We start from the raw sequence: 21,743 nt of genomic DNA on the forward strand, positions 1-21,743 counted from the left end.
CATCTCTATCCTAACAACCACCAATAATTGTTTCTCTTGCTGGATTTTATGAGCGTTAGATGTGTCCATCATGGAAGGTAGGCCACTCGTATCTGTGGTAGAAGTGTCTGTTAAATAATGCTGATTGTTACTGGATCAAAAGAAGGCTGTAGTATCAGAATTAGAAGTACGAATTAGAAGTAAAGGTTTCTAATGTCCTGTACCCATATTCAGGAGTTCAGGTCCCATTGTGCAAATACTTTCCAAATGTTGAGAAAGAGATGGAGCTGCATTCTATACATGCCTGCTCAGCACCTTTACCAGTTATTTTTAAAGTTCAATTACATACTGAAATATATACAAAGCCATACATTTTCTATTTATTGAGGGTCATTTTAACAATCAAGCTTTCAAATTGCTTCTTCCACATGCTTTATTCAAAAATTTTGGTGGGAGATTTATTGCATATGTACAGTATAGGTTTAATTTTTTGTGATCTCTGTTTATATTAGTGCATCTATCAGATAAAGAACTATATTTAAAGACTGTATTGGGGTTATATCAACATGCACCTTTAAAGGGAATCTGTCAGCAGTATGAAACCTTCTATATGGACATGTAAGTCATAGGAAGTTGAATAATATGATACCTTGATATCTTTGATCCAATGTCTTATTCAAGGTGTAAATCACATTTATTTTAATATGTAAAGGAGCTGTTAAGACCTATTAGCCGAACAGAGATCGCCCTAAGACTTTGCCTTCAAAACTAATTGTAAATTAAAGGGGGCCATACCAGTATGAGACATGTAATGACTGACAGTCTACTCTCCTGATCTACATGTTTCTCACTGGTAATGCCCCCTTTTAATTAAAAGAAGCTCTGGAGGCAGATTCTCAGGTACATATCGGTCCAGTCCATATATTTTAACCCCTTCACCTCCAGGTGATTTTCTGATTTTAATTTTTCATTTTTTCCTCCCCATCTTCTAAGAGCCATAACTTTATATTTTTCCGTCAATATTGCCATATAAGGGCTTATTTTTTGCGGGACAAGTTGTACTTTTGAAAAAAAAACCATTGGTTTCACCATATAGTGTACTGGAAAATAAGAACAAAATTCTAAGTATTGTCAAATTGCAAAAAAAGTGCATTTACATGATTGTTTTTGGGGTCTTTCATTTACCATGTTCACTATATTGTAAAATGTCCTTATGATACCTCACATTGGTATGAGTTCGTAGACACCAAACATGTATACTTTTACTTTTATCTACGGGGTGAAAAAAATTTCAGAAGTTTGTCCAAAAAAAGAATAATACTTTTGTCACCATTTTCTGAGACCCACAGCAAACTCATATTTCAGGATCTGGGTGCTCAGTGATGGCTTATTTTTTGCCTCTTCAGCTAGTTTTTTAATTATACAATCTTTTCTAGATGTACTGTTTTGATCGCCTATTATTGCATTTTTAAAAAATGTTGTGGTGACCAAAAAACGTAATTTTGGCGTTTGGAATTGTTTTCTCACCATGCCGTGTACCGGTCAAATTAATTAATTTTATATTTTGAGAGCTCGGGCATGTCCTAAAGCAGTGATACAAAATATGTGTATTTTTGTAAATGTTTTAAACTCAATAGGGGCAAAAGGGGGGTGATTTGAACTTTTAGGGGTTTTTTATTTTTTCCTATTTTTTTAAACTTTTTTATTTTTTTTTTATTTATTTTACTGGTCCCCCTAGGGGACTTTATCACTACATAATCCAATTGCATGTGCATTTCTGCTGATCAGAGCAGCATCGTTATGATTAGCAGAAATGATCCTCTCCTGTGAGTGTCAGCGCTCTGTCGGTTCTCAAAGGAAGTGAGTCGTTGCTACTATGGCAACACATTGCTGATGGCAGCAGGGAGCAGGGAGATCCCCGCTGCAACCGTTTAAATCGCGCTCTCAGTGATTGACAGTCGATCTAAGGGATTATCATGCTGCGGTGGATCTCTGATCCACCTGAGTCTGTTAGCCGCACATGTCTGCTGATCAGTAAGTCCTTGGTCGTAAAGAGGATAAGAAAAATATGGATTTCTCTGGAATAAGGCATCAAACTGCAGTTATCAAGGTATCATTTTACATAATTTCCTATCACCTGCATGTCGATATTCACGGCTTTGGTGGATTGATGCTACTGACAGGTTTTCTTTAAGTTGAAGAGTAGGAGTATTAGTTTCAAGAAATAAAGTATATTTTTCTCACTGTATATTTAAACATTTTGACGTTTGTGTGGTATACCATCTATTTTAGTTAATATGGCTTAATGAAAATTATTTTTTATTTTAGTTAACATATAAGTATTCTGTATTCATGCTATGCCATGTAAAAACGGTTTCTAAAAATCCACAATACTTCATTTTCAGTGGTATGTTTTTTGGGGCGAAAGCTTGAAACACAGAAAGATAATCCACATTATCACACAAAGTATAATCTGTATTTCAAACAGCAAAGAATACATAAGCAGCATATTTTTTTCTACAAACATAATGAAAAATGTTTTGCACCTTAAGACTCTATGCATTAGACTGTTGCTGAAAATTCCAGTAAACAAGTATTGTAATATAGAGGTAGCAATAATTGCCGTTAGCAGACCATCATTATTGTTTCAATGTAAATGAGATGTAGTTTTAGACAATTTATACTAATCTTTATTTGAAGCTCTAAACTAATTATCCTGCCCAGCATTTTCCACGCCGATCTTGCTGCTGAAATCTTCTTAGTTTGTGTGCCCAAACATCACGCCATGGAAGTGCAAGGCTATTTTTATCTAAGATTAGCCTTGCAGGATCTGGAGATTCCTCATCATTTCCAATAATCAGGTAAGATTTTCCCACTTGCACCCGAAGGCAGTCACATGCTAAATCTTGATCTGGAACCCAAAGAGGCTGATCACCACGACGAATTGGCACTCTTCTTTGCCTATATACAGTAAGGACTGAAGCTGTGAATTGCCACCATTCCCCAGATTTTTCCATGGACAAAAACTGCGCTCGTAGAACTGTAAATAGTAAAAAAGAAAAATTAATATACGGTATACATGGAAAACCAACTGCTTTTAAAAGCAAGATTCTATACACATATAATTAATCCCAGATTTATCAATGTATAATATGAATAGCAATAAGATGACCATATGCATACACTAATGTCACACAAAAAAAGTTTATATTTCATTTGTCAGATAATAGAGATAAGCAAATTATTTAAAACTTGAATTTTCCAGCTTTGCTGAATTTTCCCCCAAAAATAATTCTCAATTCTGCAAAGTCTCTAATTTTGTCAAATACATCTGAATATAAACAAAGAGGGGGAGATAAATAATGGCCTAAAGTAGACCACCATTAACCCCACGTAGGGAGTATAACGAAAAAATACCTGGTAGAGACTCAAACAGACATATAAACTTATATTATTGAAAAAGAGTAAAAAAAAACCTACCTTCATGCGAACCAGAGTGTCATTTTATTATTGAATTCATCATAAAAACACCAATAAAACATGCAATTAAAACAAAAGTGCTGTTGAGGAGACAAAAAAGGGGGGGCGCACCCAGACGCTGACCAATTTGTAATAAGGAGGTGGGTATTAAAGTGCCTATGCAAAATAGCAGCTTCAGTGTTTTTTCACACAATGGGAGACAACCAGCCCACAAAAAAAGTGCTCAAGTGCAATAGCAGCATAGCTAGATGCAGCACAATGTACATGGCTACATGTTCAAACTCCTCATAAAGTGCCATGCAGAATCAAAAATCACTGTAGCAGCTCACTGTGGAGAGACACTTGTCCACAGTACCTCCAGGTCAGTGAGGGGATGTACAACCGGGACCCCAACGTGCGTTTCGCATGGGCTTCTTCTTCTATATGCAGCCCTGTACTTTCTGCTGCATCTAACTATCTTAGTTATCTCCCATTGTGTGAAAAAACACTGAAGCTGCTATTTTGCATAGGCACTTTAATACCCATCTCCCTATTACAAATTGGTCAGTGTCTGGGAGCTCCCCCCTTTTTTGTCTCCTCACCAGCACTTTTGTTCTAATTGCATGTTTTAATGCATTAATAAAATTACACTCTGGTTTGCATGAAGGTAGATTTTGACTCTTTTTTTTCATTAATATAGGTTTATAAAAAGTCTCTAATTGCCCATAAAATAGTACTATGAGAACAGTGTGTGGTCTCATAGGACTATATAAAAGCACTTTTGAGCTCTTTATTCCAAACATGGTCTAAGTAATGCCAAAGTAATCTGTATGTATCTGGTCAGGGAAGAATTGGTGGAAACTAGCACTAACCAACAGCTAATTTAACAACACGGTACAGGATCAGAATTTTTAGGTTACTTAAACATTAAAAAGTGTTAAAAATTTGGGGACAGATGCGGCTTGATGGCGTTTATACACAGATTTATGCCTTTTTATATCTGTATAAAATGAGCTATTTTGAGCTGTGTGCTATTATCTCCTATCTCTACATTGTAAATTCCAAATAGAGTGCTGCATGTCCAGCCCTCGTAGAATGTCTATGCTGGTCCGCTTTGATTTGCTGCGCTGGAACTTTTAATACTATAACTTTATGGGGAAAGTCGGGCCTGATGTCTCTAGCCCACTTTCTAAGTTTTGAGCAGTACGAGAAATGACACTGAGCAAGGTTTTTTTTAGATCCTTGCTATTTGCATTTCATAATGGTAGAATTTGTGGGGACCTGAGAATTTGAAGAAATTCAACACAAAGGCAATCCTCAGAGGTTCGATTTATTTATCTTTCCCAGATATCTTATGTTCTCATGGGAGATAGGCTGACACCAGAGGTGTCTATCAGTGGGATGTTTAGCTCTTCTGATTGAGAACACATGCACACTTGGCAAAATGAACATGCGCACGTATAGTGCTGTTGGTAGAATCAGCTGTCAACTTAGTTAGCATTTGGTCTAAAACTATTAAATGTGTATACCAACCTTTAAACGATTATTCCCATCTCCACACTCATATTTCAATATGTAGTAGGTGTAATAATAATATCAGCAAATACCTCCAATTAGAAATGTAGCATAGTTCTCCTGATTCACTATGTCACTAACCTAATGATAAGGGCATTGCAGGACCTTAGTACCCATGGGTACGACCACACATATAGTCACAGTTAGATAGTTGACAGTGGTCATAACCATAGATACCTAAGGTCCTGCACTGCCCTGAACATGAGGTAAGCGACAGTGAATCAGGAGAACTATACTACATTTCTAATTGTAGGTATTTGCTAATATTATAATTACACCTACTACATATTCTTAGGTATTAAAAAAGGAAAAGGGTATAATACCGCGTTGCCACCAATGCAAAAATTACGTTGATTATAAATGTTGAGTTTATTTATTTCAGGTCGACGCATTTCTGGGATCCAAGTTCCCTTCCTCAGGACCAAACAAATAGAACATATCACTTTTTAACCAGTTAAAACCCTATTACAGTTTACCTACTACATATTGGGATAAGATCTTTGAGATGGGAATACCCCTTTATGGGGAAAAAAAATAATAATTTGGAGAACACCGTTATATTGGAATACATATCTACCAATCTTTTCTTTCTTCATTTTGAATATCCACTAGCCTCCTATTTTATTTTACTATACAGATTGCATAACCTCTTATTTCTCCCAGTATTGCCTAGACCTTGAGTCTGTATGTACTGGATTGTCTCTCCTACTCTTTTGTCACTGTTTTTACATGTGCTTTACTTTTTTTCTGTAATTTAACTTACTAAAGTAAAAACTATGCAGAAATAAAGGAAACAGACAACTAAATGAAGGAGTTGACATTTACATGTTCAAAAATAATCAAACTTTTTGGGTCTAGGGCCAAAGGTTATATAGTTCAATTTATCTAAACACTGGGTCATGTTGATCCAGCAGGAAATTTGATTGCTCTGTGTCAGTGATTATACTGCTCACCACCAATTGTTTAACTTTCATTGAGTCAACACAGGTTGATGTAGAGAGGTTAAATACTTTAGGCTTCATGGTCTAGCCATTAAATAGTTTAAAAAAAAAATCAAACCTTTTTATTAAGCTATTTTTTGTAGCAAATGTATTGTTTTAAAGTGTGTTATTTCATAAACCTGAAGTCACTTAATTTCTGTGCCACAATGCTTCATTTTGCTTTAGATTTGTATTAGTAATTTCCATGTGACTGAAAACTTAATAATAGCTCAAAATAATAGCTTAAAGGAAATGAAAATCTTTGGGCTTAAGAACTCATTTTATGGCTATTTTGTTATAGAGGAAATAAAGTATAATTAATAAATAAAAAAATATTTATTTTTTTAATAAAACATGTGTATTGGCTATATTGGCACTGTAGGGGGGTTTCTCGAACACAGTCATGTAAGTTAATTACTTTGCTTTGTTTTTTACTTGTGAATTTGAACATTTTGGCTTATACTAGGAGCTGATGGTTTTTGTACCGATCATACCACATGTGCTGTAGTTTCCTAAAACACGGTATGACATCATTATGTAACAGTGGTGGACTAATGCTATGTCGTTCCAACCCTTGAAGATAACAATTGTGTCATGTAATGTACAGTATTGTGAATTGTATTGTATTTTGATGTTCCTATGAAATGTAGTGAATGTGTATTATGATAAGAGGTAATGTTAAAGTGATGCATAATGTGTAATATATAGTATTTATATTAGAATGTTTAGTAAGGAAACTCTGCCAGCAATGGACAGCAGGGACAGAAACAATTGAGAGTTGGGTCTAGCCCACGGCAAGGAAAGGATGGTTTATTCTATAAGGAGTAAATGAAACATACATATAGTCTGTTGGTAGTAAAGGAGCAAATGAGACAGAAGGCAAGATAGCATGATCCTCAAGAGTGGCAGGATACACAGGGTGTGAATAGTGTTGTTACTAGAGACCGATCCTTGAATAGAGTGGCCCCAGGCTATAGGAGTCAAAGGACGGAATCCTAACAGCGAGACCCCTTTAAGCATCAAAGTAAAGGGGGACTTCTAATGGTGCAGAACTCTAGTGGCCAGGCCTCTACTGTAAACCGTCAAGCTACCAGATTAATCTCAACTGGCTTGTGAATGTAGTCAGTCGACCTAGTGGTTTCCCGAAAGACATCTGGGTAAGCAAAGCTTTACTCCAGTCATTATGGGACCTTTAAGGAGACTGAACTTGGGAAGCAGAAAAGGAAGATAACCATCACAGTGTGCACTGTAACGCTGGACTTTAAAGATAGCTGTTAATGTCCTTATCTGTGTAAGGCTTCATCTAGTGCTGGCCAGTCGTCAGTCACCAGTCACCAACAGCAATATGCATTATGCAGGGATTCCCAGCCCACATGGCTGAAATTCACCCATCCAGCCAGGACCAGGTATTTTATGTAGCATGCCAGGATATCCGGAGTCAATCCCTCACCCTAGACTACAGCCCTGTGAAACTCAACAATAACAATGTAGAATGTTGTAAAATATTCATTAATATACTATGTGTTCTCATTCCAGAAAGGAAGATTTTACTAAATATAAAACTGTAAACTAGATTTAGACAAGTGTAAAGTTTTAAATATGATTTTATGTTTCTCAGGGTACTTCCTATTTTACCATAATTGTGACACTCACTGGCCTAGCTACCTTAGGCCTCCGACACACATCCGTGCCGCCGGTACGTGTTTGCCATTTTTTGCACGTCCCGGCGGCACGAATACACGTACACCAATGCTAACCTATTGTAGCAGGCACACACATGTAAAACCGCACGGAACGTGTGTCCGTGTGCGTTTGTACGTGTGTGCGTTTTTCTACACTCTGACATGTCCACGTTTTTTCCGGCAGCACGGGTGTCACACGGCCCGCACCCGTACCACACGGATGTAGTGTGGATGCGGTCCCGTGTGACACGCGCCGGAGAAAACACACTTGTCAGTGAAAAAAAAAAAAAACAGTTACTCACCTTTTCCAGCCCTCCTGTCTCTGCCGCTGCTGTCACTTGCTGCCGACCGCCGCTCATTATGCTCATTTAATATTCACTTCACTGCGGCCGGCAGCAGCAGCAGCGGGGAGACGGCAGGACCAGAGACCGAAGATCAGCACCACGGACAGCAGCGCAGACCACGTGAGTATGCAAATTACCGGTTCTACGTGTGCTATCACGGATAGCACACGTAGAACACACGTGGACCGCACGTACCCGAGACACGTACTTGCCACTCGCAACACGCAGGGTAAATACGTGTCTTGCGGCACGTGCGTGTTTTTAACGGACGTGTGTTTCAGGCCTTAGAAGTAGTAAATGACTGCTATGGGGTTGAATAGTCTTCTACTCCATACCCAAGTTAAACATCCTTTTTGCACATTTGGATTATTGCGGGATTTAATTGAGGTGGAAAGTTGCATATGATTAAATTACTTGCCAAGACAGTCACATTGAGAATCTGCAATCAATAAAATTTAAGATAACTCACAAGACACAAGTTTAAACAACTGCCTTTATAGAGAATCTGTCAGCCCTAACTCACTGTATAAAATAAGAGCATGGTCTTGTAGGGGATGTAGCTCTATAAAAATTACATCCGTAGTGCTCTAATTGGTGCATCTGTTCTACAGAAACTATGGTTTAATCAAATATGCTAATTGTGGTGCTCAATACACTATATATATATCATATATATATATATATATATATATATATATATATATATATATATGAATGATGGTGTGGGTAAAAGGCACACTAACAAAATATTGGTTTATTGCAATAAAGAAAAAATAAAATCTTCATGTTTAGTGAAACATCTTTAACAATCCATGATGGTTAACATACCAAACTCTTAGGGGTACTTTGCACACTATGACATCGCAAGCCGATGCTGCGATGCCGAGCGCGATAGTCCCCGCCCCCGTCGCAGCTGCGATATCATGGTGATAGCTGCCGTAGCGAACATTATCGCTACGGCTGCTTCACATGCACTCACCTGACCTGCGACGTCGCTCTAGCCGGTGAACCGCCTCCTTATTAAGGGGGCGGGTCGTGCGACGTCACATGGCAGGCGGCCAATAGGAGCGGAGGGGCGGAGATGAGCGGGATGTAAACATCCCGTCCACCTCCTTCCTTCCGCATAGCCAGTCAACGCAGGTAGGAGATGTTCCTCGCTCCTGCGGCTTCACACACAGTGATGTGTTCTACCGCAGGAACGAGGAACAACATCGGACCGTCGCAGCAGCATAATTATGGAATTCACCGACGCTACACCGATGATACGATTACGACGCTTTTGCGCTCGTTAATCGTATCATCTAGGATTTACACACTATGATGTCGAGAGCGATGCAGGAAATGCGTCACTTTCGACATAACCCCACCGACATCGCACCTGCGATATCGTAGTGTGCAAAGTACCCCTTAGACATTTGTGGCACTATGCCTTTAGTTTATTAATAAGTATTAAAATATATAGGGTGTCCAAAAATAGGTAAAAATATACAAAAATATAGCAAAAAGCACACAAAACTAAATATAAATCACAATAACAATAAAAGAAAAGGCAGCACTAACCCTAGTACACCCTAGTACTGTAGCCTACCTTGCCGCAGAGGTTGGCACCCTAATCCTGCATAGTTGGCATCAATGTTTAACATACACTGTCCCTCCCTAACCCTGCTAAGCCCTAGAGGGAAGGGGTATAGTTACAGTACTATAATTTGGAGCCATATTGGTTGCTCAAAATTGTAATTATGCGGTAATTTTAGTACACGGATTATTGAAAATGCACCTATGAAATACCACATATAAAAATGTAAAATATAGAAAAAAGTTTATAAGAGGACTTGAGTGTTCCCACTTTACTCCTGATGAATGCCTATAAGTAGGGGTGAAACGTGTCAAGTAATTTGATTTATAAAAATAATATATGTATAACTTGATACTCTGCAGACTTAAATATAGTATCCACCAGGTTGCTGCTTGATAACACAGATATAAAGCGCTTGTGCAAAAGGGCATTAGTCAAGCCATATGTCCATTAGCAAATCAATGGTGTATAGGCAGAAATAGAAGGGTATTTGCTTGCATAGCATAGGGTATGTGGTAATGAAAGCAGTAGTCCAAATAGCAAATATTAGTGCAAAAACACATATGCAGCAACAATAATATACTTAGCTTGCATAATTTAAAGTCTTCAAGAAAAGACTAGTCCAGGTGATATCAGGTCATAGCTGTGTGATTTGAGCAACATACATTTTTTCTATATTTTTTCTATTTTTGGACCCTCTGCATATCTTAATACATACTAATAAACTAATATTTTCTGTAAGACTATTGAAATTAAAGTGGGACTCATGGCCAAAAGTGAAAGTGTAAACTAAAGGGGGTGTTACACACAGCGATATCGCTAGCAAAATCGCTGGGGAAAGCACCCGCCCCTGTCGTTTGTGCATCATGGGAAAATCGCTTCCCATTGCGCACAATATCATTAGTAGCTGTCACACGGACTCACCTGCCTAGCGACGTTGCTGTTGCCCGCGAACCGCCTGCTTTCTAAGGGGGCAGTTCATACGGTATCACAGCGGTGTCACTAAGCAGCCACACAATAGAAGCGGAGGGGCGGAGATGAGCGGAACATAACATCCCGCCCACCTCCTTCCTTTCTCATTGCCGGCGGCCGCAGGTAAGCTGCAGTTCGTCATTCCAGAGGTGTCACATGTAGCGATGTGTGCTGCCTCGAGAACGACAAACAACCTGCATCCTCAACAATCAACGATTTTTTAAAAAGGAACGACGTTTCAACAATGGATGATAAGATAAGTATTTTCCATCGCTAACAATCGTTCCTTGATGTCACACGAAACGACGTCGCTAATGATGCCGGATGTGCGTCACGGAATCCGGGACCCCGGTGATATATCGTTAGATACGTTGCTGCGTGAAATGGGGCTTTAAGCCCTGAAATTTCTAATCGCTGACTCCATTCTGCATAACCTTAACTTTCATCATGTTTGCTAATTATGTGCTCATTGCACTATTGGCATGGCCAAGAGGCTCAGGGCATAATTCTACCCATTTGTTTTGCATGCTCCACAGATCTCTTACTAGTAATTGACAGCGCTGGCTCCCCTGAACTGTCTTTGCAGACAGTGCTCACTGTCAGCAAGCCAGTGCTGCCAATCATGAATGAGGGAGGCAGTGGCATACAAAATCAGTGGGCAGAATAGTGCACTTAGGCTTTTGGCCATGCCAGAGGTGTACTGAGATATCTAATAATCAGTTTCTGCAGTAATATGAACACTAGAGTTGAGCACGGTTCGTGGTTCTCCAGTTTGCGGTTCGAGTGATTTTGGGGGCTGTTCTAGATCGAACTAAAACTCAAGCTTTTTGCTAAAGCTCGATAGTTCTAGTTACGTTTGAGAACGGTTCTAGCAGCAAAAAGCCAAGCTAATTACTAGCTGGCTTTCCACTGTAATAGTGTCACTCTGTGACTCACACTATTATGACATTTCAGCATATAGTGTGCGGGAACAGCGCATTCAGATCACTGCTGCTGGGATAATGGCGATCGCCGTTTTTATTTTTTTCCTTGTCTTCCTTCCCTAAGCGCGCGTGTAGTGGGGCGGGCCAGCATGTCAGCCAATCCCAGACACACACACAGCTAAGTGGACTTCTAGCCAGAGAAGCAACGGCATGTGTGATAGGATGTCCATGTCACATGCCCCTGCATTATAAAAACGGGTATCTGCCCGTCAGGACGCGATTATCTGCCTTCTGTGTCTGGGTGTCAGTCACCGCTGGCGTAGCTCCTGTCTCCGATACTGCTGTGTATGCTCTACACACAGCGCTATACAGAATAGGGATAAAAGTTTCTTTTAGCCCTTGTAAGGGCTAATAACAGCAGGCTCAGAGCCATAGGTGACAGTCAGGTCAGTGGAAACAGATTTTAACAGCTACAGATAAGAGCGTCTGTGTAGCTAACGTCAGGGACTTCCTCGCTGCATTTCCCCATTAGGAGGGATATAAAGTGAGCCTTCCTTTCCTCTACACAGACCCACAACCCTGCCACTGTACCCTCCAGCCCTTTGCACACTCAAGCTCATTGTTACTAAGCCCTTATACTAGCAAACACTGAGGAAACTTAGTGGCATCCTAAAAGTGGCTGTTGTACTCCATTTGTTCCCCACTGGTGCCAAGCTATTTGCAGCACCACTGCATTGCACACTCAAACTCATTTTTACTAAGCCATTATACTAGCAAACACTGAGGAGACTTAGTGGCATCCTAAAAGTGGCTGTTAGACTTCATTATTGTCCCACTGGTGCAAAGATATTTGCAGCACCTTTGCATTGCACAATCAAACTCATTTTTACTAAGCCATTATACTAGCAAACACTGAGGAAACTTAGTAGCATCCTAAAAGTGGCTGTTGGACTTCATTATTGTCCCACTGGTGCAAAGCTATTTTCAGCACCACTGCATTGCACACTCAAACTCATTTTTACTAAGCTATTATACTAGCAAACACTGAGGAAACTTAGTGGCTTCCTAAAAGTGGCTGTTGGACTTCATTATTATCCCACTGGTACAAAGCTATTTGCAGCACCACTGCATTGCACACTCAAACTCATTGTTACTAAGCCATTATACTAGCAAACACTGAGAAAAAATGGCATCCTAAAAGTGGCTGTTGGACTTCATTATTGTCCCACTGGTGCAAAGATATTTGCAGCACCACTGCATTGCACACTCAAACTCATTTTTACTAAGCTATTATACTAGCAAACACTGAGGAAACTAAGTGGCATCCTAAAAGTGGCAGTTGGACTTCATTATTATCCCACTGCAAAGCTATTTGCAGCACCACTGCATTGCACACCCAAACTCATTGTTAATAAGCCATTATACTAGCAAACACTGAGGAAACTTAGTGGCATCCTAAAAGTGGCTGTTGGACTTCATTATTGTCCCACTGGTGCAAAGATATTTTCAGCACCACTGCATTGCACACTCAAACTCATTTTTACTAAGCTATTATACTAGCAAACACTGAGGAAACTTAGTGGCATCCTAAAAGTGGCAGTTGGACTTCATTATTATCCCACTGGTGCAAAGCTATTTGCAGCACCACTGCATTGCACACCCAAACTCATTGTTACTAAGCCATTATACTAGCAAACACGGAGGAAACTTAGTGGCATCCTAAAAGTGGCTGTTGGACTTCATTATTGTCCCTCTGGTGCAAAGATATTTGCAGCACCACTGCATTGCACACTCAAACTCATTTTTACTAAGCTATTATACTAGCAAACACTTAGGAAACTTAGTGGCATCCTAAAAATGGCTGTTGGACTTCATTATTGTCCCACTAGTGCAAAGCTATTTGCAGCACCACTGCATTGCACACTCAAACTCATTTTTACTAAGCTATTATACTAGCAAACAATGAGAAAACTTAGTGGCCTCCTAAACGTGGCTGTTGGACTTCATTATTGTGCCACTAGTGCAAAGCTATTTGTAGCACCACTGCATTGCACACTCAAACTCATTGTTACTAAGCCATTATACTAGCAAACACTGAGGAAACTTAGTGGCATCCTAAAAGTGGCTGTTGGAATTCATTATTGTCCCACTGGTGCAAAGATATTTGCAGCACCACTGCATTGCACACTCAAACTCATTGTTACTAAGCCATTATACTAGCAAACACTGAGGAAACTTAGTGGCATCCTAAAAGTGGCTGTTGGACTTCATTATTGTCCCACTGGTGCAAAGATATTTGCAGCACCACTGCATTGCACACTCAAACTCATTGTTACTAAGCCATTATACTAGCAAACACTGAGGAAACTTAGTGGCTTCCTAAAAGTGGCTGATGGACTTCATTATTGTCCCACTGGTGCAAAGATATTTGCGGCACCTCTGCATTGCACACTGAAACTCATTGTTACTAAGCCATTCTAATAGCAAACTATGCTGCCAGTTTAAGGGCCGTAGTTGCATTGTCAGGGATAGTTATTGTTGTTTATTCTGCTGTTAATTAAGCTAGACTACCGCTGCAATCTACACCACCTCTCAATTTTTACTACCACATTTTAAGTGCACAATCTTGTCGCAATCAAAATGAGTGGCAAAATGACAGATGCTGGTGGAAAGGGGAAGAGGCGTGTTGGAAAAGGAAGAAAAGGGTTTGTCCATGGGGAAGGTGGCAAAGCTCCATTAACATCTGCTGAAGATAGACCATCTTCCAGCAAAAGTAAGATGTCTACTACTTACCGTGGACAATCCGATGTGCTCCCTTTTTTACGGACACGAACAACTGGAACAAAGGTAGATGATGGCCAAAAAAAGAAAATGCTTGAATGGATCTCAAGTGGTCCAACAAGTGCCCTCTCCACCACCTCAACTACCGCATCCAAAAAACACCAGTCCTCTGAGTTGTCAACCCAATCACACTTGCTTTCTCCCAGCTCTGAAGTCTCCATCCGCCCTGCACAGTATGGTGGAACTGAGATGGCTGAGTTTGCAGAGCTGTTCAGTCACACTATAGCCTGGGAATCAGAGGTATGCTCCCAAGCTACAGTAAGTACAGACTAGGAAATGGTCTGCAGTGATGCCCAGAACCTTTGTGACTCAGATTCCGGCCGTGATGAACAAGTTCCTGAGCATAATGTTGACCCTTATTCACAAACTGAAACACCTGTTGTAATAGACAATGAGGAACATACTGATGACGATGAGACGCAGATACCAGATTGGGATGACAACTTAAATATTTGGTCAGGGCAAGAAGAGGCTCAGTCTGAGGGTGAGGGGAGTGCAAACACAACAATTGATGAGGAAGTTCTAGATCCCACCTACTGTCAACCCACAGTCAGCCACTCGAGGAGGTCAACAGAGGCGGTAGAGTAGGATGCAACTGATGACGAAGTTACCTTGCGCCTTCCTGGACAGAGTCGGAGTACTTGTAGCACATCTACAGCTGCATTCTCAGCCACCACTCTGCCTCTGAGCACTAGTCGGGGTGGATCAGCAGGTCGCATGCCCTCTAAGCCTTGCCTAGCCTGGTCCTTTTTTGACATAGCAAAAGATCGCCCAAATCATGTGATCTTTAAAATTTGTCGTGATTCTGTTAGTAGAGGTCAAAACCTCAGCAGTTTGACAACTTCTTCCATGAATCGTCACATAAATAAATATCATATGTCCCAGTGGGAAGATTACCATGCTGCAATGCGGCCTAGCGGAGTGAACCATCCACCGCCAGCCCCTTCCAGTGCATCTGCGTGCTCTTCATCTTCTAGCACTGTGGGGACAGCTGTGACACCTGGTTTTCCACGCACAACTTCCACCACTGTAACCACAACAGGCAGTTTGCTTGGTAGGTCGTCAGTTGGTTTGGAAGGGGAAACAAGTGCGTGTGTACAGCTCTCTCAGACATCGATAGCACCAACGTTGGATGAAGGCAATATCATGTCTACGCCTGCACTTTCCTCACAAACCTGCATTTTTCCAGGGACACCCTACTCACCACCGTCTACACACAGCAGCCAGATCTCTGTCCCTCAGATCTGTCTCTTTCCCGGTCTGTCTTTTTTCCGGTCTGTCTCTTTGCCCGGCTGACTCTTTCCAGGACTGTCTCTTGTCAGGGCTGTCTCTTTCCTCATCAGTCTCTTTCCTCATCTGTCTCTTTCCCCATCTGTCTCTTTCCAGGTCTGTCTCTTTCCAGGTCTGTCTCTTTGCTCATCTGCCTCTTTCCAGGTCTGTCTCTTTCCCCTTCTGTCTCTTTCCCCTTCTGTCTCTTTCCAGGTCTGTCTCTTTCCAGGTTTGTCTCTTTCACTGTTTCACTCTTTCCCTGTCTTTCTCTTTCCAGGGCTGTCTCTTTCCCCGTCTGTCTCTTTCCAGATCTGTCTCTGCCCATCTGCCTCTTTGACCATTTGTCTTTTTCCAGGGCTGTCTCTTTCCAGGGCTGTCTTTTCCAGGTCTGTCTCCTTGCCCGTCTGTCTCTTTGCCAGTCTGTCTCTTTGCCTGTCTGTCTCTTTCCAGGTCTGTCTCTTTCCAGGTCTGTCTCTTTCCAGGTCTGTCTCTTTGACCGTCTGTCTTTTTCCAGGTCTGTCTCTTTCCAGGTCTGTCTCTTTGCCAGTCTGTCTCTTTGCCCGTCTGTCTCTTTCCAGGTCTATCTCTTTCCAGGTCTGTCTCTTTGCCCGTCTGTCTCTTTGACCATCTGTCTCTTTGGCCATCTGTCTTTTTCCAGGGCTGTCTCTTTCCAGGGCAGTCTCTTTCCAGGGCAGTCTCTTTCCAGGGCAGTCTCTTTTCCCCTCTGTCTCTTTGCCCGTCTGTCTCTTTCCAGATCTGTCTCTTTCCAGGGCTGTCTCTTTCCAGGGCTGTCTCTTTCCAGGGCAGTCTCTTTGCCCTTCTGTCTCTTTGCCAGTCTGTCTCTTTGCCCGTCTGTCTCTTTCCAGGGCAGTCTCTTTCCAGGGCAGTCTCTTTCCAGGGCAGTCTCTTTTCCCCTCTGTCTCTTTGCCCGTCTGTCTCTTTCCAGGTCTGTCTCTTTCCAGGGCTGTCTCTTTCCAGGGCTGTCTCTTTCCAGGGCAGTCTCTTTGCCCTTCTGTCTCTTTGCCAGTCTGTCTCTTTGCCCGTCTGTCTCTTTCCAGGGCTGTCTCTTTGCCAGGCTGTCTCTTTGCCTGTCTGTCTCTTTCCAGGTCTATCTCTTTCCAGGTCTTTCTCTTTGACCGTCTGTCTCTTTGACCATCTGTCTTTTTCCAGGGCTGTCTCTTTCCAGGGCTGTCTCTTTCCAGGGCAGTCTCTTTTCCCCTCTGTCTCTTTGCCAGTCTGTCTCTTTGCCCGTTTGTCTCTTTCCAGGTCTGTCTCTTTGCCCGTCTGTCTCCTTCCAGGGCTGTCTCTTTCCAGGGCTGTCTCTTTCCAGGGCAGTCTCTTTGCCCCTCTGTCTCTTTGCCAGTCTGTCTCTTTGCCTGTCTGTCTTTTTCCAGGTCTGTCTCTTTCCAGGTCTGTCTCTTTGCCCGTCTGTCTCTTTGCCCAACTGTCTCTTTGCCCGTCTGTCTCTATCCAGGTCTATCTCTTTCCAGGTCTGTCTCTTTCCAGGTCTGTCTCTTTGCCAGTCTGTCTCTTTGCCCATCTCTCTCTTTCCAGGTCTATCTCTTTCCAGGTCTGTCTCTTTGACCGTCTGTCTCTTTGACCGTCTGTCTTTTTCCAGGGCTGTCTCTTTCCAGGGCAGTATCTTTCCAGGGCAGTCTCTTTCCAGGGCAGTATCTTTTCCCCTTTGTCTCTTTGCCCGTCTGTCTCTTTCCAGATCTGTCTCTTTCCAGGGCTGTCTCTTTCCAGGGCTGTCTCTTTCCAGAGCAGTCTCTTTGCCCTTCTGTCTCTTTGCCAGTCTGTCTCTTTGCCCGTCTGTCTCTTTCCAGGGCTGTCTCTTTGCCAGGCTGTCTCTTTGCCTGTCTGTCTCCTTCCAGGTCTATCTCTTTCCAGGTCTTTCTCTTTGACCGTCTGTCTCTTTGACCATCTGTCTTTTTCCAGGGCTGTCCCTTTCCAGGGCTGTCTCTTTCCAGGGCAGTCTCTTTTCCCCTCTGTCTCCTTGCCCATCTGTCTCTTTGCCCGTCTGTCTCTTTGCTGGTCTGTCTCTTTCCAGGGCTGTCTCTTTCCAGGGCTTTCTATTTCCAGGGCTGTCTCTTTGCCCCTCTGTCTCTTTGCCAGTCTGTCTCTTTGCCCGTTTGTCTCTTTCCAGGTCTGTCTCTTTGCCCGTCTGTCTCTTTGCCCGTCTGTCTCATTCCAGGGCTGTCTCTTTCCAGGGCTGTCTCTTTCCAGGGCAGTCTCTTTGCCCCTCTGTCTCTTTGCCAGTCTGTCTCTTTGCCCGTCTGTCTTTTTCCAGGTCTGTCTCTTTCCAGGTCTGTCTCTTTGCCCGTCTGTCTCTTTGCCCAACTGTCTCTTTGCCCGTCTGTCTCTATCCAGGTCTATCTATTTCCAGGTCTGTCTCTTTCCAGGTCTGTCTCTTTGCCAGTCTGTCTCTTTGCCCATCTCTCTCTTTCCAGGTCTATCTCTTTCCAGGTCTGTCTCTTTGACCGTCTGTCTCTTTGACCGTCTGTCTTTTTCCAGGGCTGTCTCTTTCCAGGGCAGTATCTTTCCAGGGCAGTCTCTTTCCAGGGCAGTATCTTTTCCCCTCTGTCTCTTTGCCCGTCTGTCTCTTTGACCGTCTGTCTTTTTCCAGATCTGTCTCTTTCCAGGGCTGTCTCTTTCCAGGGCTGTCTCTTTCCAGGGCAGTCTCTTTGCCCTTCTGTCTCTTTGCCAGTCTGTCTCTTTGCCCGTCTGTCTCTTTCCAGGGCAGTCTCTTTCCAGGGCAGTCTCTTTCCAGGGCAGTCTCTTTTCCCCTCTGTCTATTTGCCCGTCTGTCTCTTTCCAGGTCTGTCTCTTTCCAGGGCTGTCTCTTTCCAGGGCTGTCTCTTTCCAGGGCAGTCTCTTTGCCCTTCTGTCTCTTTGCCAGTCTGTCTCTTTGCCCGTCTGTCTCTTTCCAGGGCTGTCTCTTTGCCAGGCTGTCTCTTTGCCTGTCTGTCTCTTTCCAGGTCTATCTCTTTCCAGGTCTTTCTCTTTGACCGTCTGTCTCTTTGACCATCTGTCTTTTTCCAGGGCTGTCTCTTTCCAGGGCTGTCTCTTTCCAGGGCAGTCTCTTTTCCCCTCTGTCTCCTTGCCCATCTGTCTCTTTGCCCGTCTGTCTCTTTGCTCGTCTGTCTCTTTCCAGGGCAGTCTCTTTCCAGGGCAGTCTCTTTTCCCCTCTGTCTCTTTGCCCGTCTGTCTCTTTCCAGGTCTGTCTCTTTCCAGGGCTGTCTCTTTCCAGGGCTGTCTATTTCCAGGGCTGTCTCTTTGCCCCTCTGTCTATTTGCCAGTCTGACTCTTTGCCCGTTTGTCTCTTTCCAGGTCTGTCTCTTTGCCCGTCTGTCTCTTTGCCCGTCTGTCTCCTTCCAGGGCTGTCTCTTTCCAGGGCTGTCTCTTTCCAGGGCAGTCTCTTTGCCCCTTTGTCTCTTTGCCAGTCTGTCTCTTTGCCCGTCTGTCTTTTTCCAGGTCTGTCTCTTTCCAGGTCTGTCTCTTTGCCCGTCTGTCTCTTTGCTCAACTGTCTCTTTGCCCGTCTGTCTCTATCCAGGTCTATCTCTTTCCAGGTCTGTCTCTTTCCAGGTCTGTCTCTTTGACCGTCTGTCTCTTTGACCGTCTGTCTTTTTCCAGGGCTGTCTCTTTCCAGGGCAGTATCTTTCCAGGGCAGTCTCTTTCCAGGGCAGTATCTTTTCCCCTCTGTCTCTTTGCCCGTCTGTCTCTTTGACCGTCTGTCTCTTTGACTGTCTGTCTTTTTCCAGGGCTGTTTCTTTCCAGGGCTGTCTCTTTCCAGGGCAGTCTCTTTCCAGGGCTGTCTCTTTGCCAGTCTGTCTCTTTGCCCGTCTGTCTTTTTCCAGGGCTGTCTCTTTCCAGGGCTGTCTCTTTCCAGGGCAGTCTCTTTTCCCCTCTGTCTCTTTGCCTGTCTGCCTCTTTGCTCGTCTGTCTCTTTCCAGGGCTGTCTCTTTCCAGGGCTGTCTCTTTCCAGGGCTGTCTCTTTGCCCCTCTGTCTCTTTGCCAGTCTGTCTCTTTGCCCGTCTGTCTCTTTCCAGGGCTGTCTCTTTCCAGTGCTGTCTCTTACCAGGGCAGTCTCTTTGCCCCTCTGTCTCTGCCAGTCTGTCTCTTTGCCCGTCTGTCTCTGTCTGTGTCTTTGTCTGTCTGTCTTTCTGTCTCTATCCATCTCTCCACCAACATCATACAGTATAACCTCATGCATAAGCTTCAGCTAACAGTTTATTTTGTTCCTATAGCAACCACTGACAGTTGCTATTGATAGGCTATAGCTCCCATCTCCATTCAGTTTAATGGTGGCAGGATTTTAGAGACTGTAAAGCACAGGGTTAAATTTTTCTGTCAAAACATAGTCTACAATGCTTCCTGGGTCACATGAGGCAAATTTCGTGATTGTAAATGCGACGGTGCGGATTCCATTAGCGGACATACACACACACACACACACACACACCCACACACACCCACACACACACACACACACATATACACACTCAGCTTTATATATTAGATATATGTCTCTTTGACCGTCTGTCTTTTTCCAGGGCAGTCTCTTTCCAGGGCAGTCTCTTTCCAGGGCAGTCTCTTTTCCCCTCTGTCTCTTTGCCCGTCTGTCTCTTTAACCGTCTGTCTCTTTGACCGTCTGTCTTTTTCCAGGGCTGTCTCTTTCCAGGGCTGTCTCTTTCCAGGGCAGTCTCTTTCCAGGGCAGTCTCTTTCCAGGGCAGTCTCTTTCCAGGGCTGTCTCTTTGCCGGTCTGTCTCTTTCCAGGTCTGTCTCTTTGACCATCTGTCTCTTTCCAGGTCTATCTCTTTCCAGGGCTGTCTCTTTGCCCGTCTGTCTCTTTCCAGGTCTATCTCTTTCCAGGTCTGTCTCTTTGACCATCTGTCTCTTTGACCGTATGTCTTTTTCCAGGGCTGTCTCTTTCCAGGGCTGTCTCTTTCCAGGGCAGTCTCTTTTCCCCTCTGTCTCTTTGCCTGTCTGCCTCTTTGCTCGTCTGTCTCTTTCCAGGGCTGTCTCTTTCCAGGGCAGTCTCTTTGCCCCTCTGTCTCTTTGCCAGTCTGTCTCTTTGCCCGTCTTTCTTTTTCCAGGTCTGTCTCTTTCCAGGTCTGTCTCTTTGCCCGTCTGTCTCTTTCCAGGGCTGTCTCTTTCCAGTGCTGTCTCTTACCAGGGCAGTCTCTTTGCCCCTCTGTCTCTTTGCCAGTCTGTCTCTTTGCCCGTCTGTCTTTTTGCCCGTCTGTCTCTTTGCCCGTCTGTCTCTTTCCAGGTCTATCTCTTTATAGGTCTTTCTCTTTGCCCGTCTGTCTCTTTGACCGTCTGTCTCTTTGACCGTCTGTCTTTTTCCAGGGCTGTCTCTTTCCAGGGCAGTATCTTTCCAGGGCAGTCTCTTTCCAGGGCAGTCTCTTTTCCCCTCTGTCTCTTTGCCCGTCTGTCTCTTTGCCCGTCTGTCTCTTTCCAGGGCTGTCTCTTTCCAGGGCTGTCTCTTTCCAGGGCGGTCTCTTTGCCCCTCTGTCTCTTTGCCCGTCTGTCTCCTTGCCCCTCTGTCTCTTTGCCCGTCTGTCTCTTTCCAGGGCTGTCTCTTTCCCCATCTGTCTCTGTCTGTGTCTTTGTCTGTCTGTCTTTCTGTCTCTATCCATCTCACCACCAACATCATACAGTATAACCTCATGCATAAGCTTCAGCTAACAGTTTATTTTGTTCCTATAGCAACCACTGACAGTTGCTGTTGATAGGCTATAGCTCTCATCTCCGTTCAGTTTAATGGTGGCAGGATTTTAGAGACTGTAAAGCACAGGGTTAAATTTTTCTGTCAAAACATAGTCTACAATGCTTCCTGGGTCACATGAGGCAAATTTCGTGATTGTAAATGCGACGGTGCGGATTCCATTAGCAGACATACACACACACACACACCCACACACACCAACACACACACACACACACACACACACATATACACACTCAGCTTTATATATTAGATATATGTCTCTTTGACCGTCTGTCTCTTTGACCGTCTGTCTTTTTCCAGGGCAGTCTCTTTCCAGGGCAGTCTCTTTCCAGGGCAGTCTCTTTTCCCCTCTGTCTCTTTGCCCGTCTGTCTCTTTAACCGTCTGTCTCTTTGACCGTCTGTCTCTT

The 21,743-nt window shown here is 43.2% G+C and overlaps 1 protein-coding gene across 1 annotated transcript in view; it reads right to left on the minus strand.

The window, feature by feature from the left end:
• Nucleotides 1–330: 330 nt before the first annotated feature.
• The window catches only part of LOC142256036 (netrin-1-like), a 412,257-nt gene continuing 390,844 nt past the window's right edge, over nt 331–21,743 (minus strand). The window contains exon 8 of the mRNA XM_075327532.1: nt 331–3,019. Within this exon, the coding sequence (XP_075183647.1) occupies nt 2,691–3,019 (329 nt within the window). The 3' untranslated portion in view covers nt 331–2,690. The remainder of the gene's footprint in view (nt 3,020–21,743) is intronic.

Source organism: Anomaloglossus baeobatrachus, chromosome 11, assembly GCF_048569485.1.
Source record: "Anomaloglossus baeobatrachus isolate aAnoBae1 chromosome 11, aAnoBae1.hap1, whole genome shotgun sequence".
Classification (NCBI taxonomy): domain Eukaryota; kingdom Metazoa; phylum Chordata; class Amphibia; order Anura; family Aromobatidae; genus Anomaloglossus; species Anomaloglossus baeobatrachus.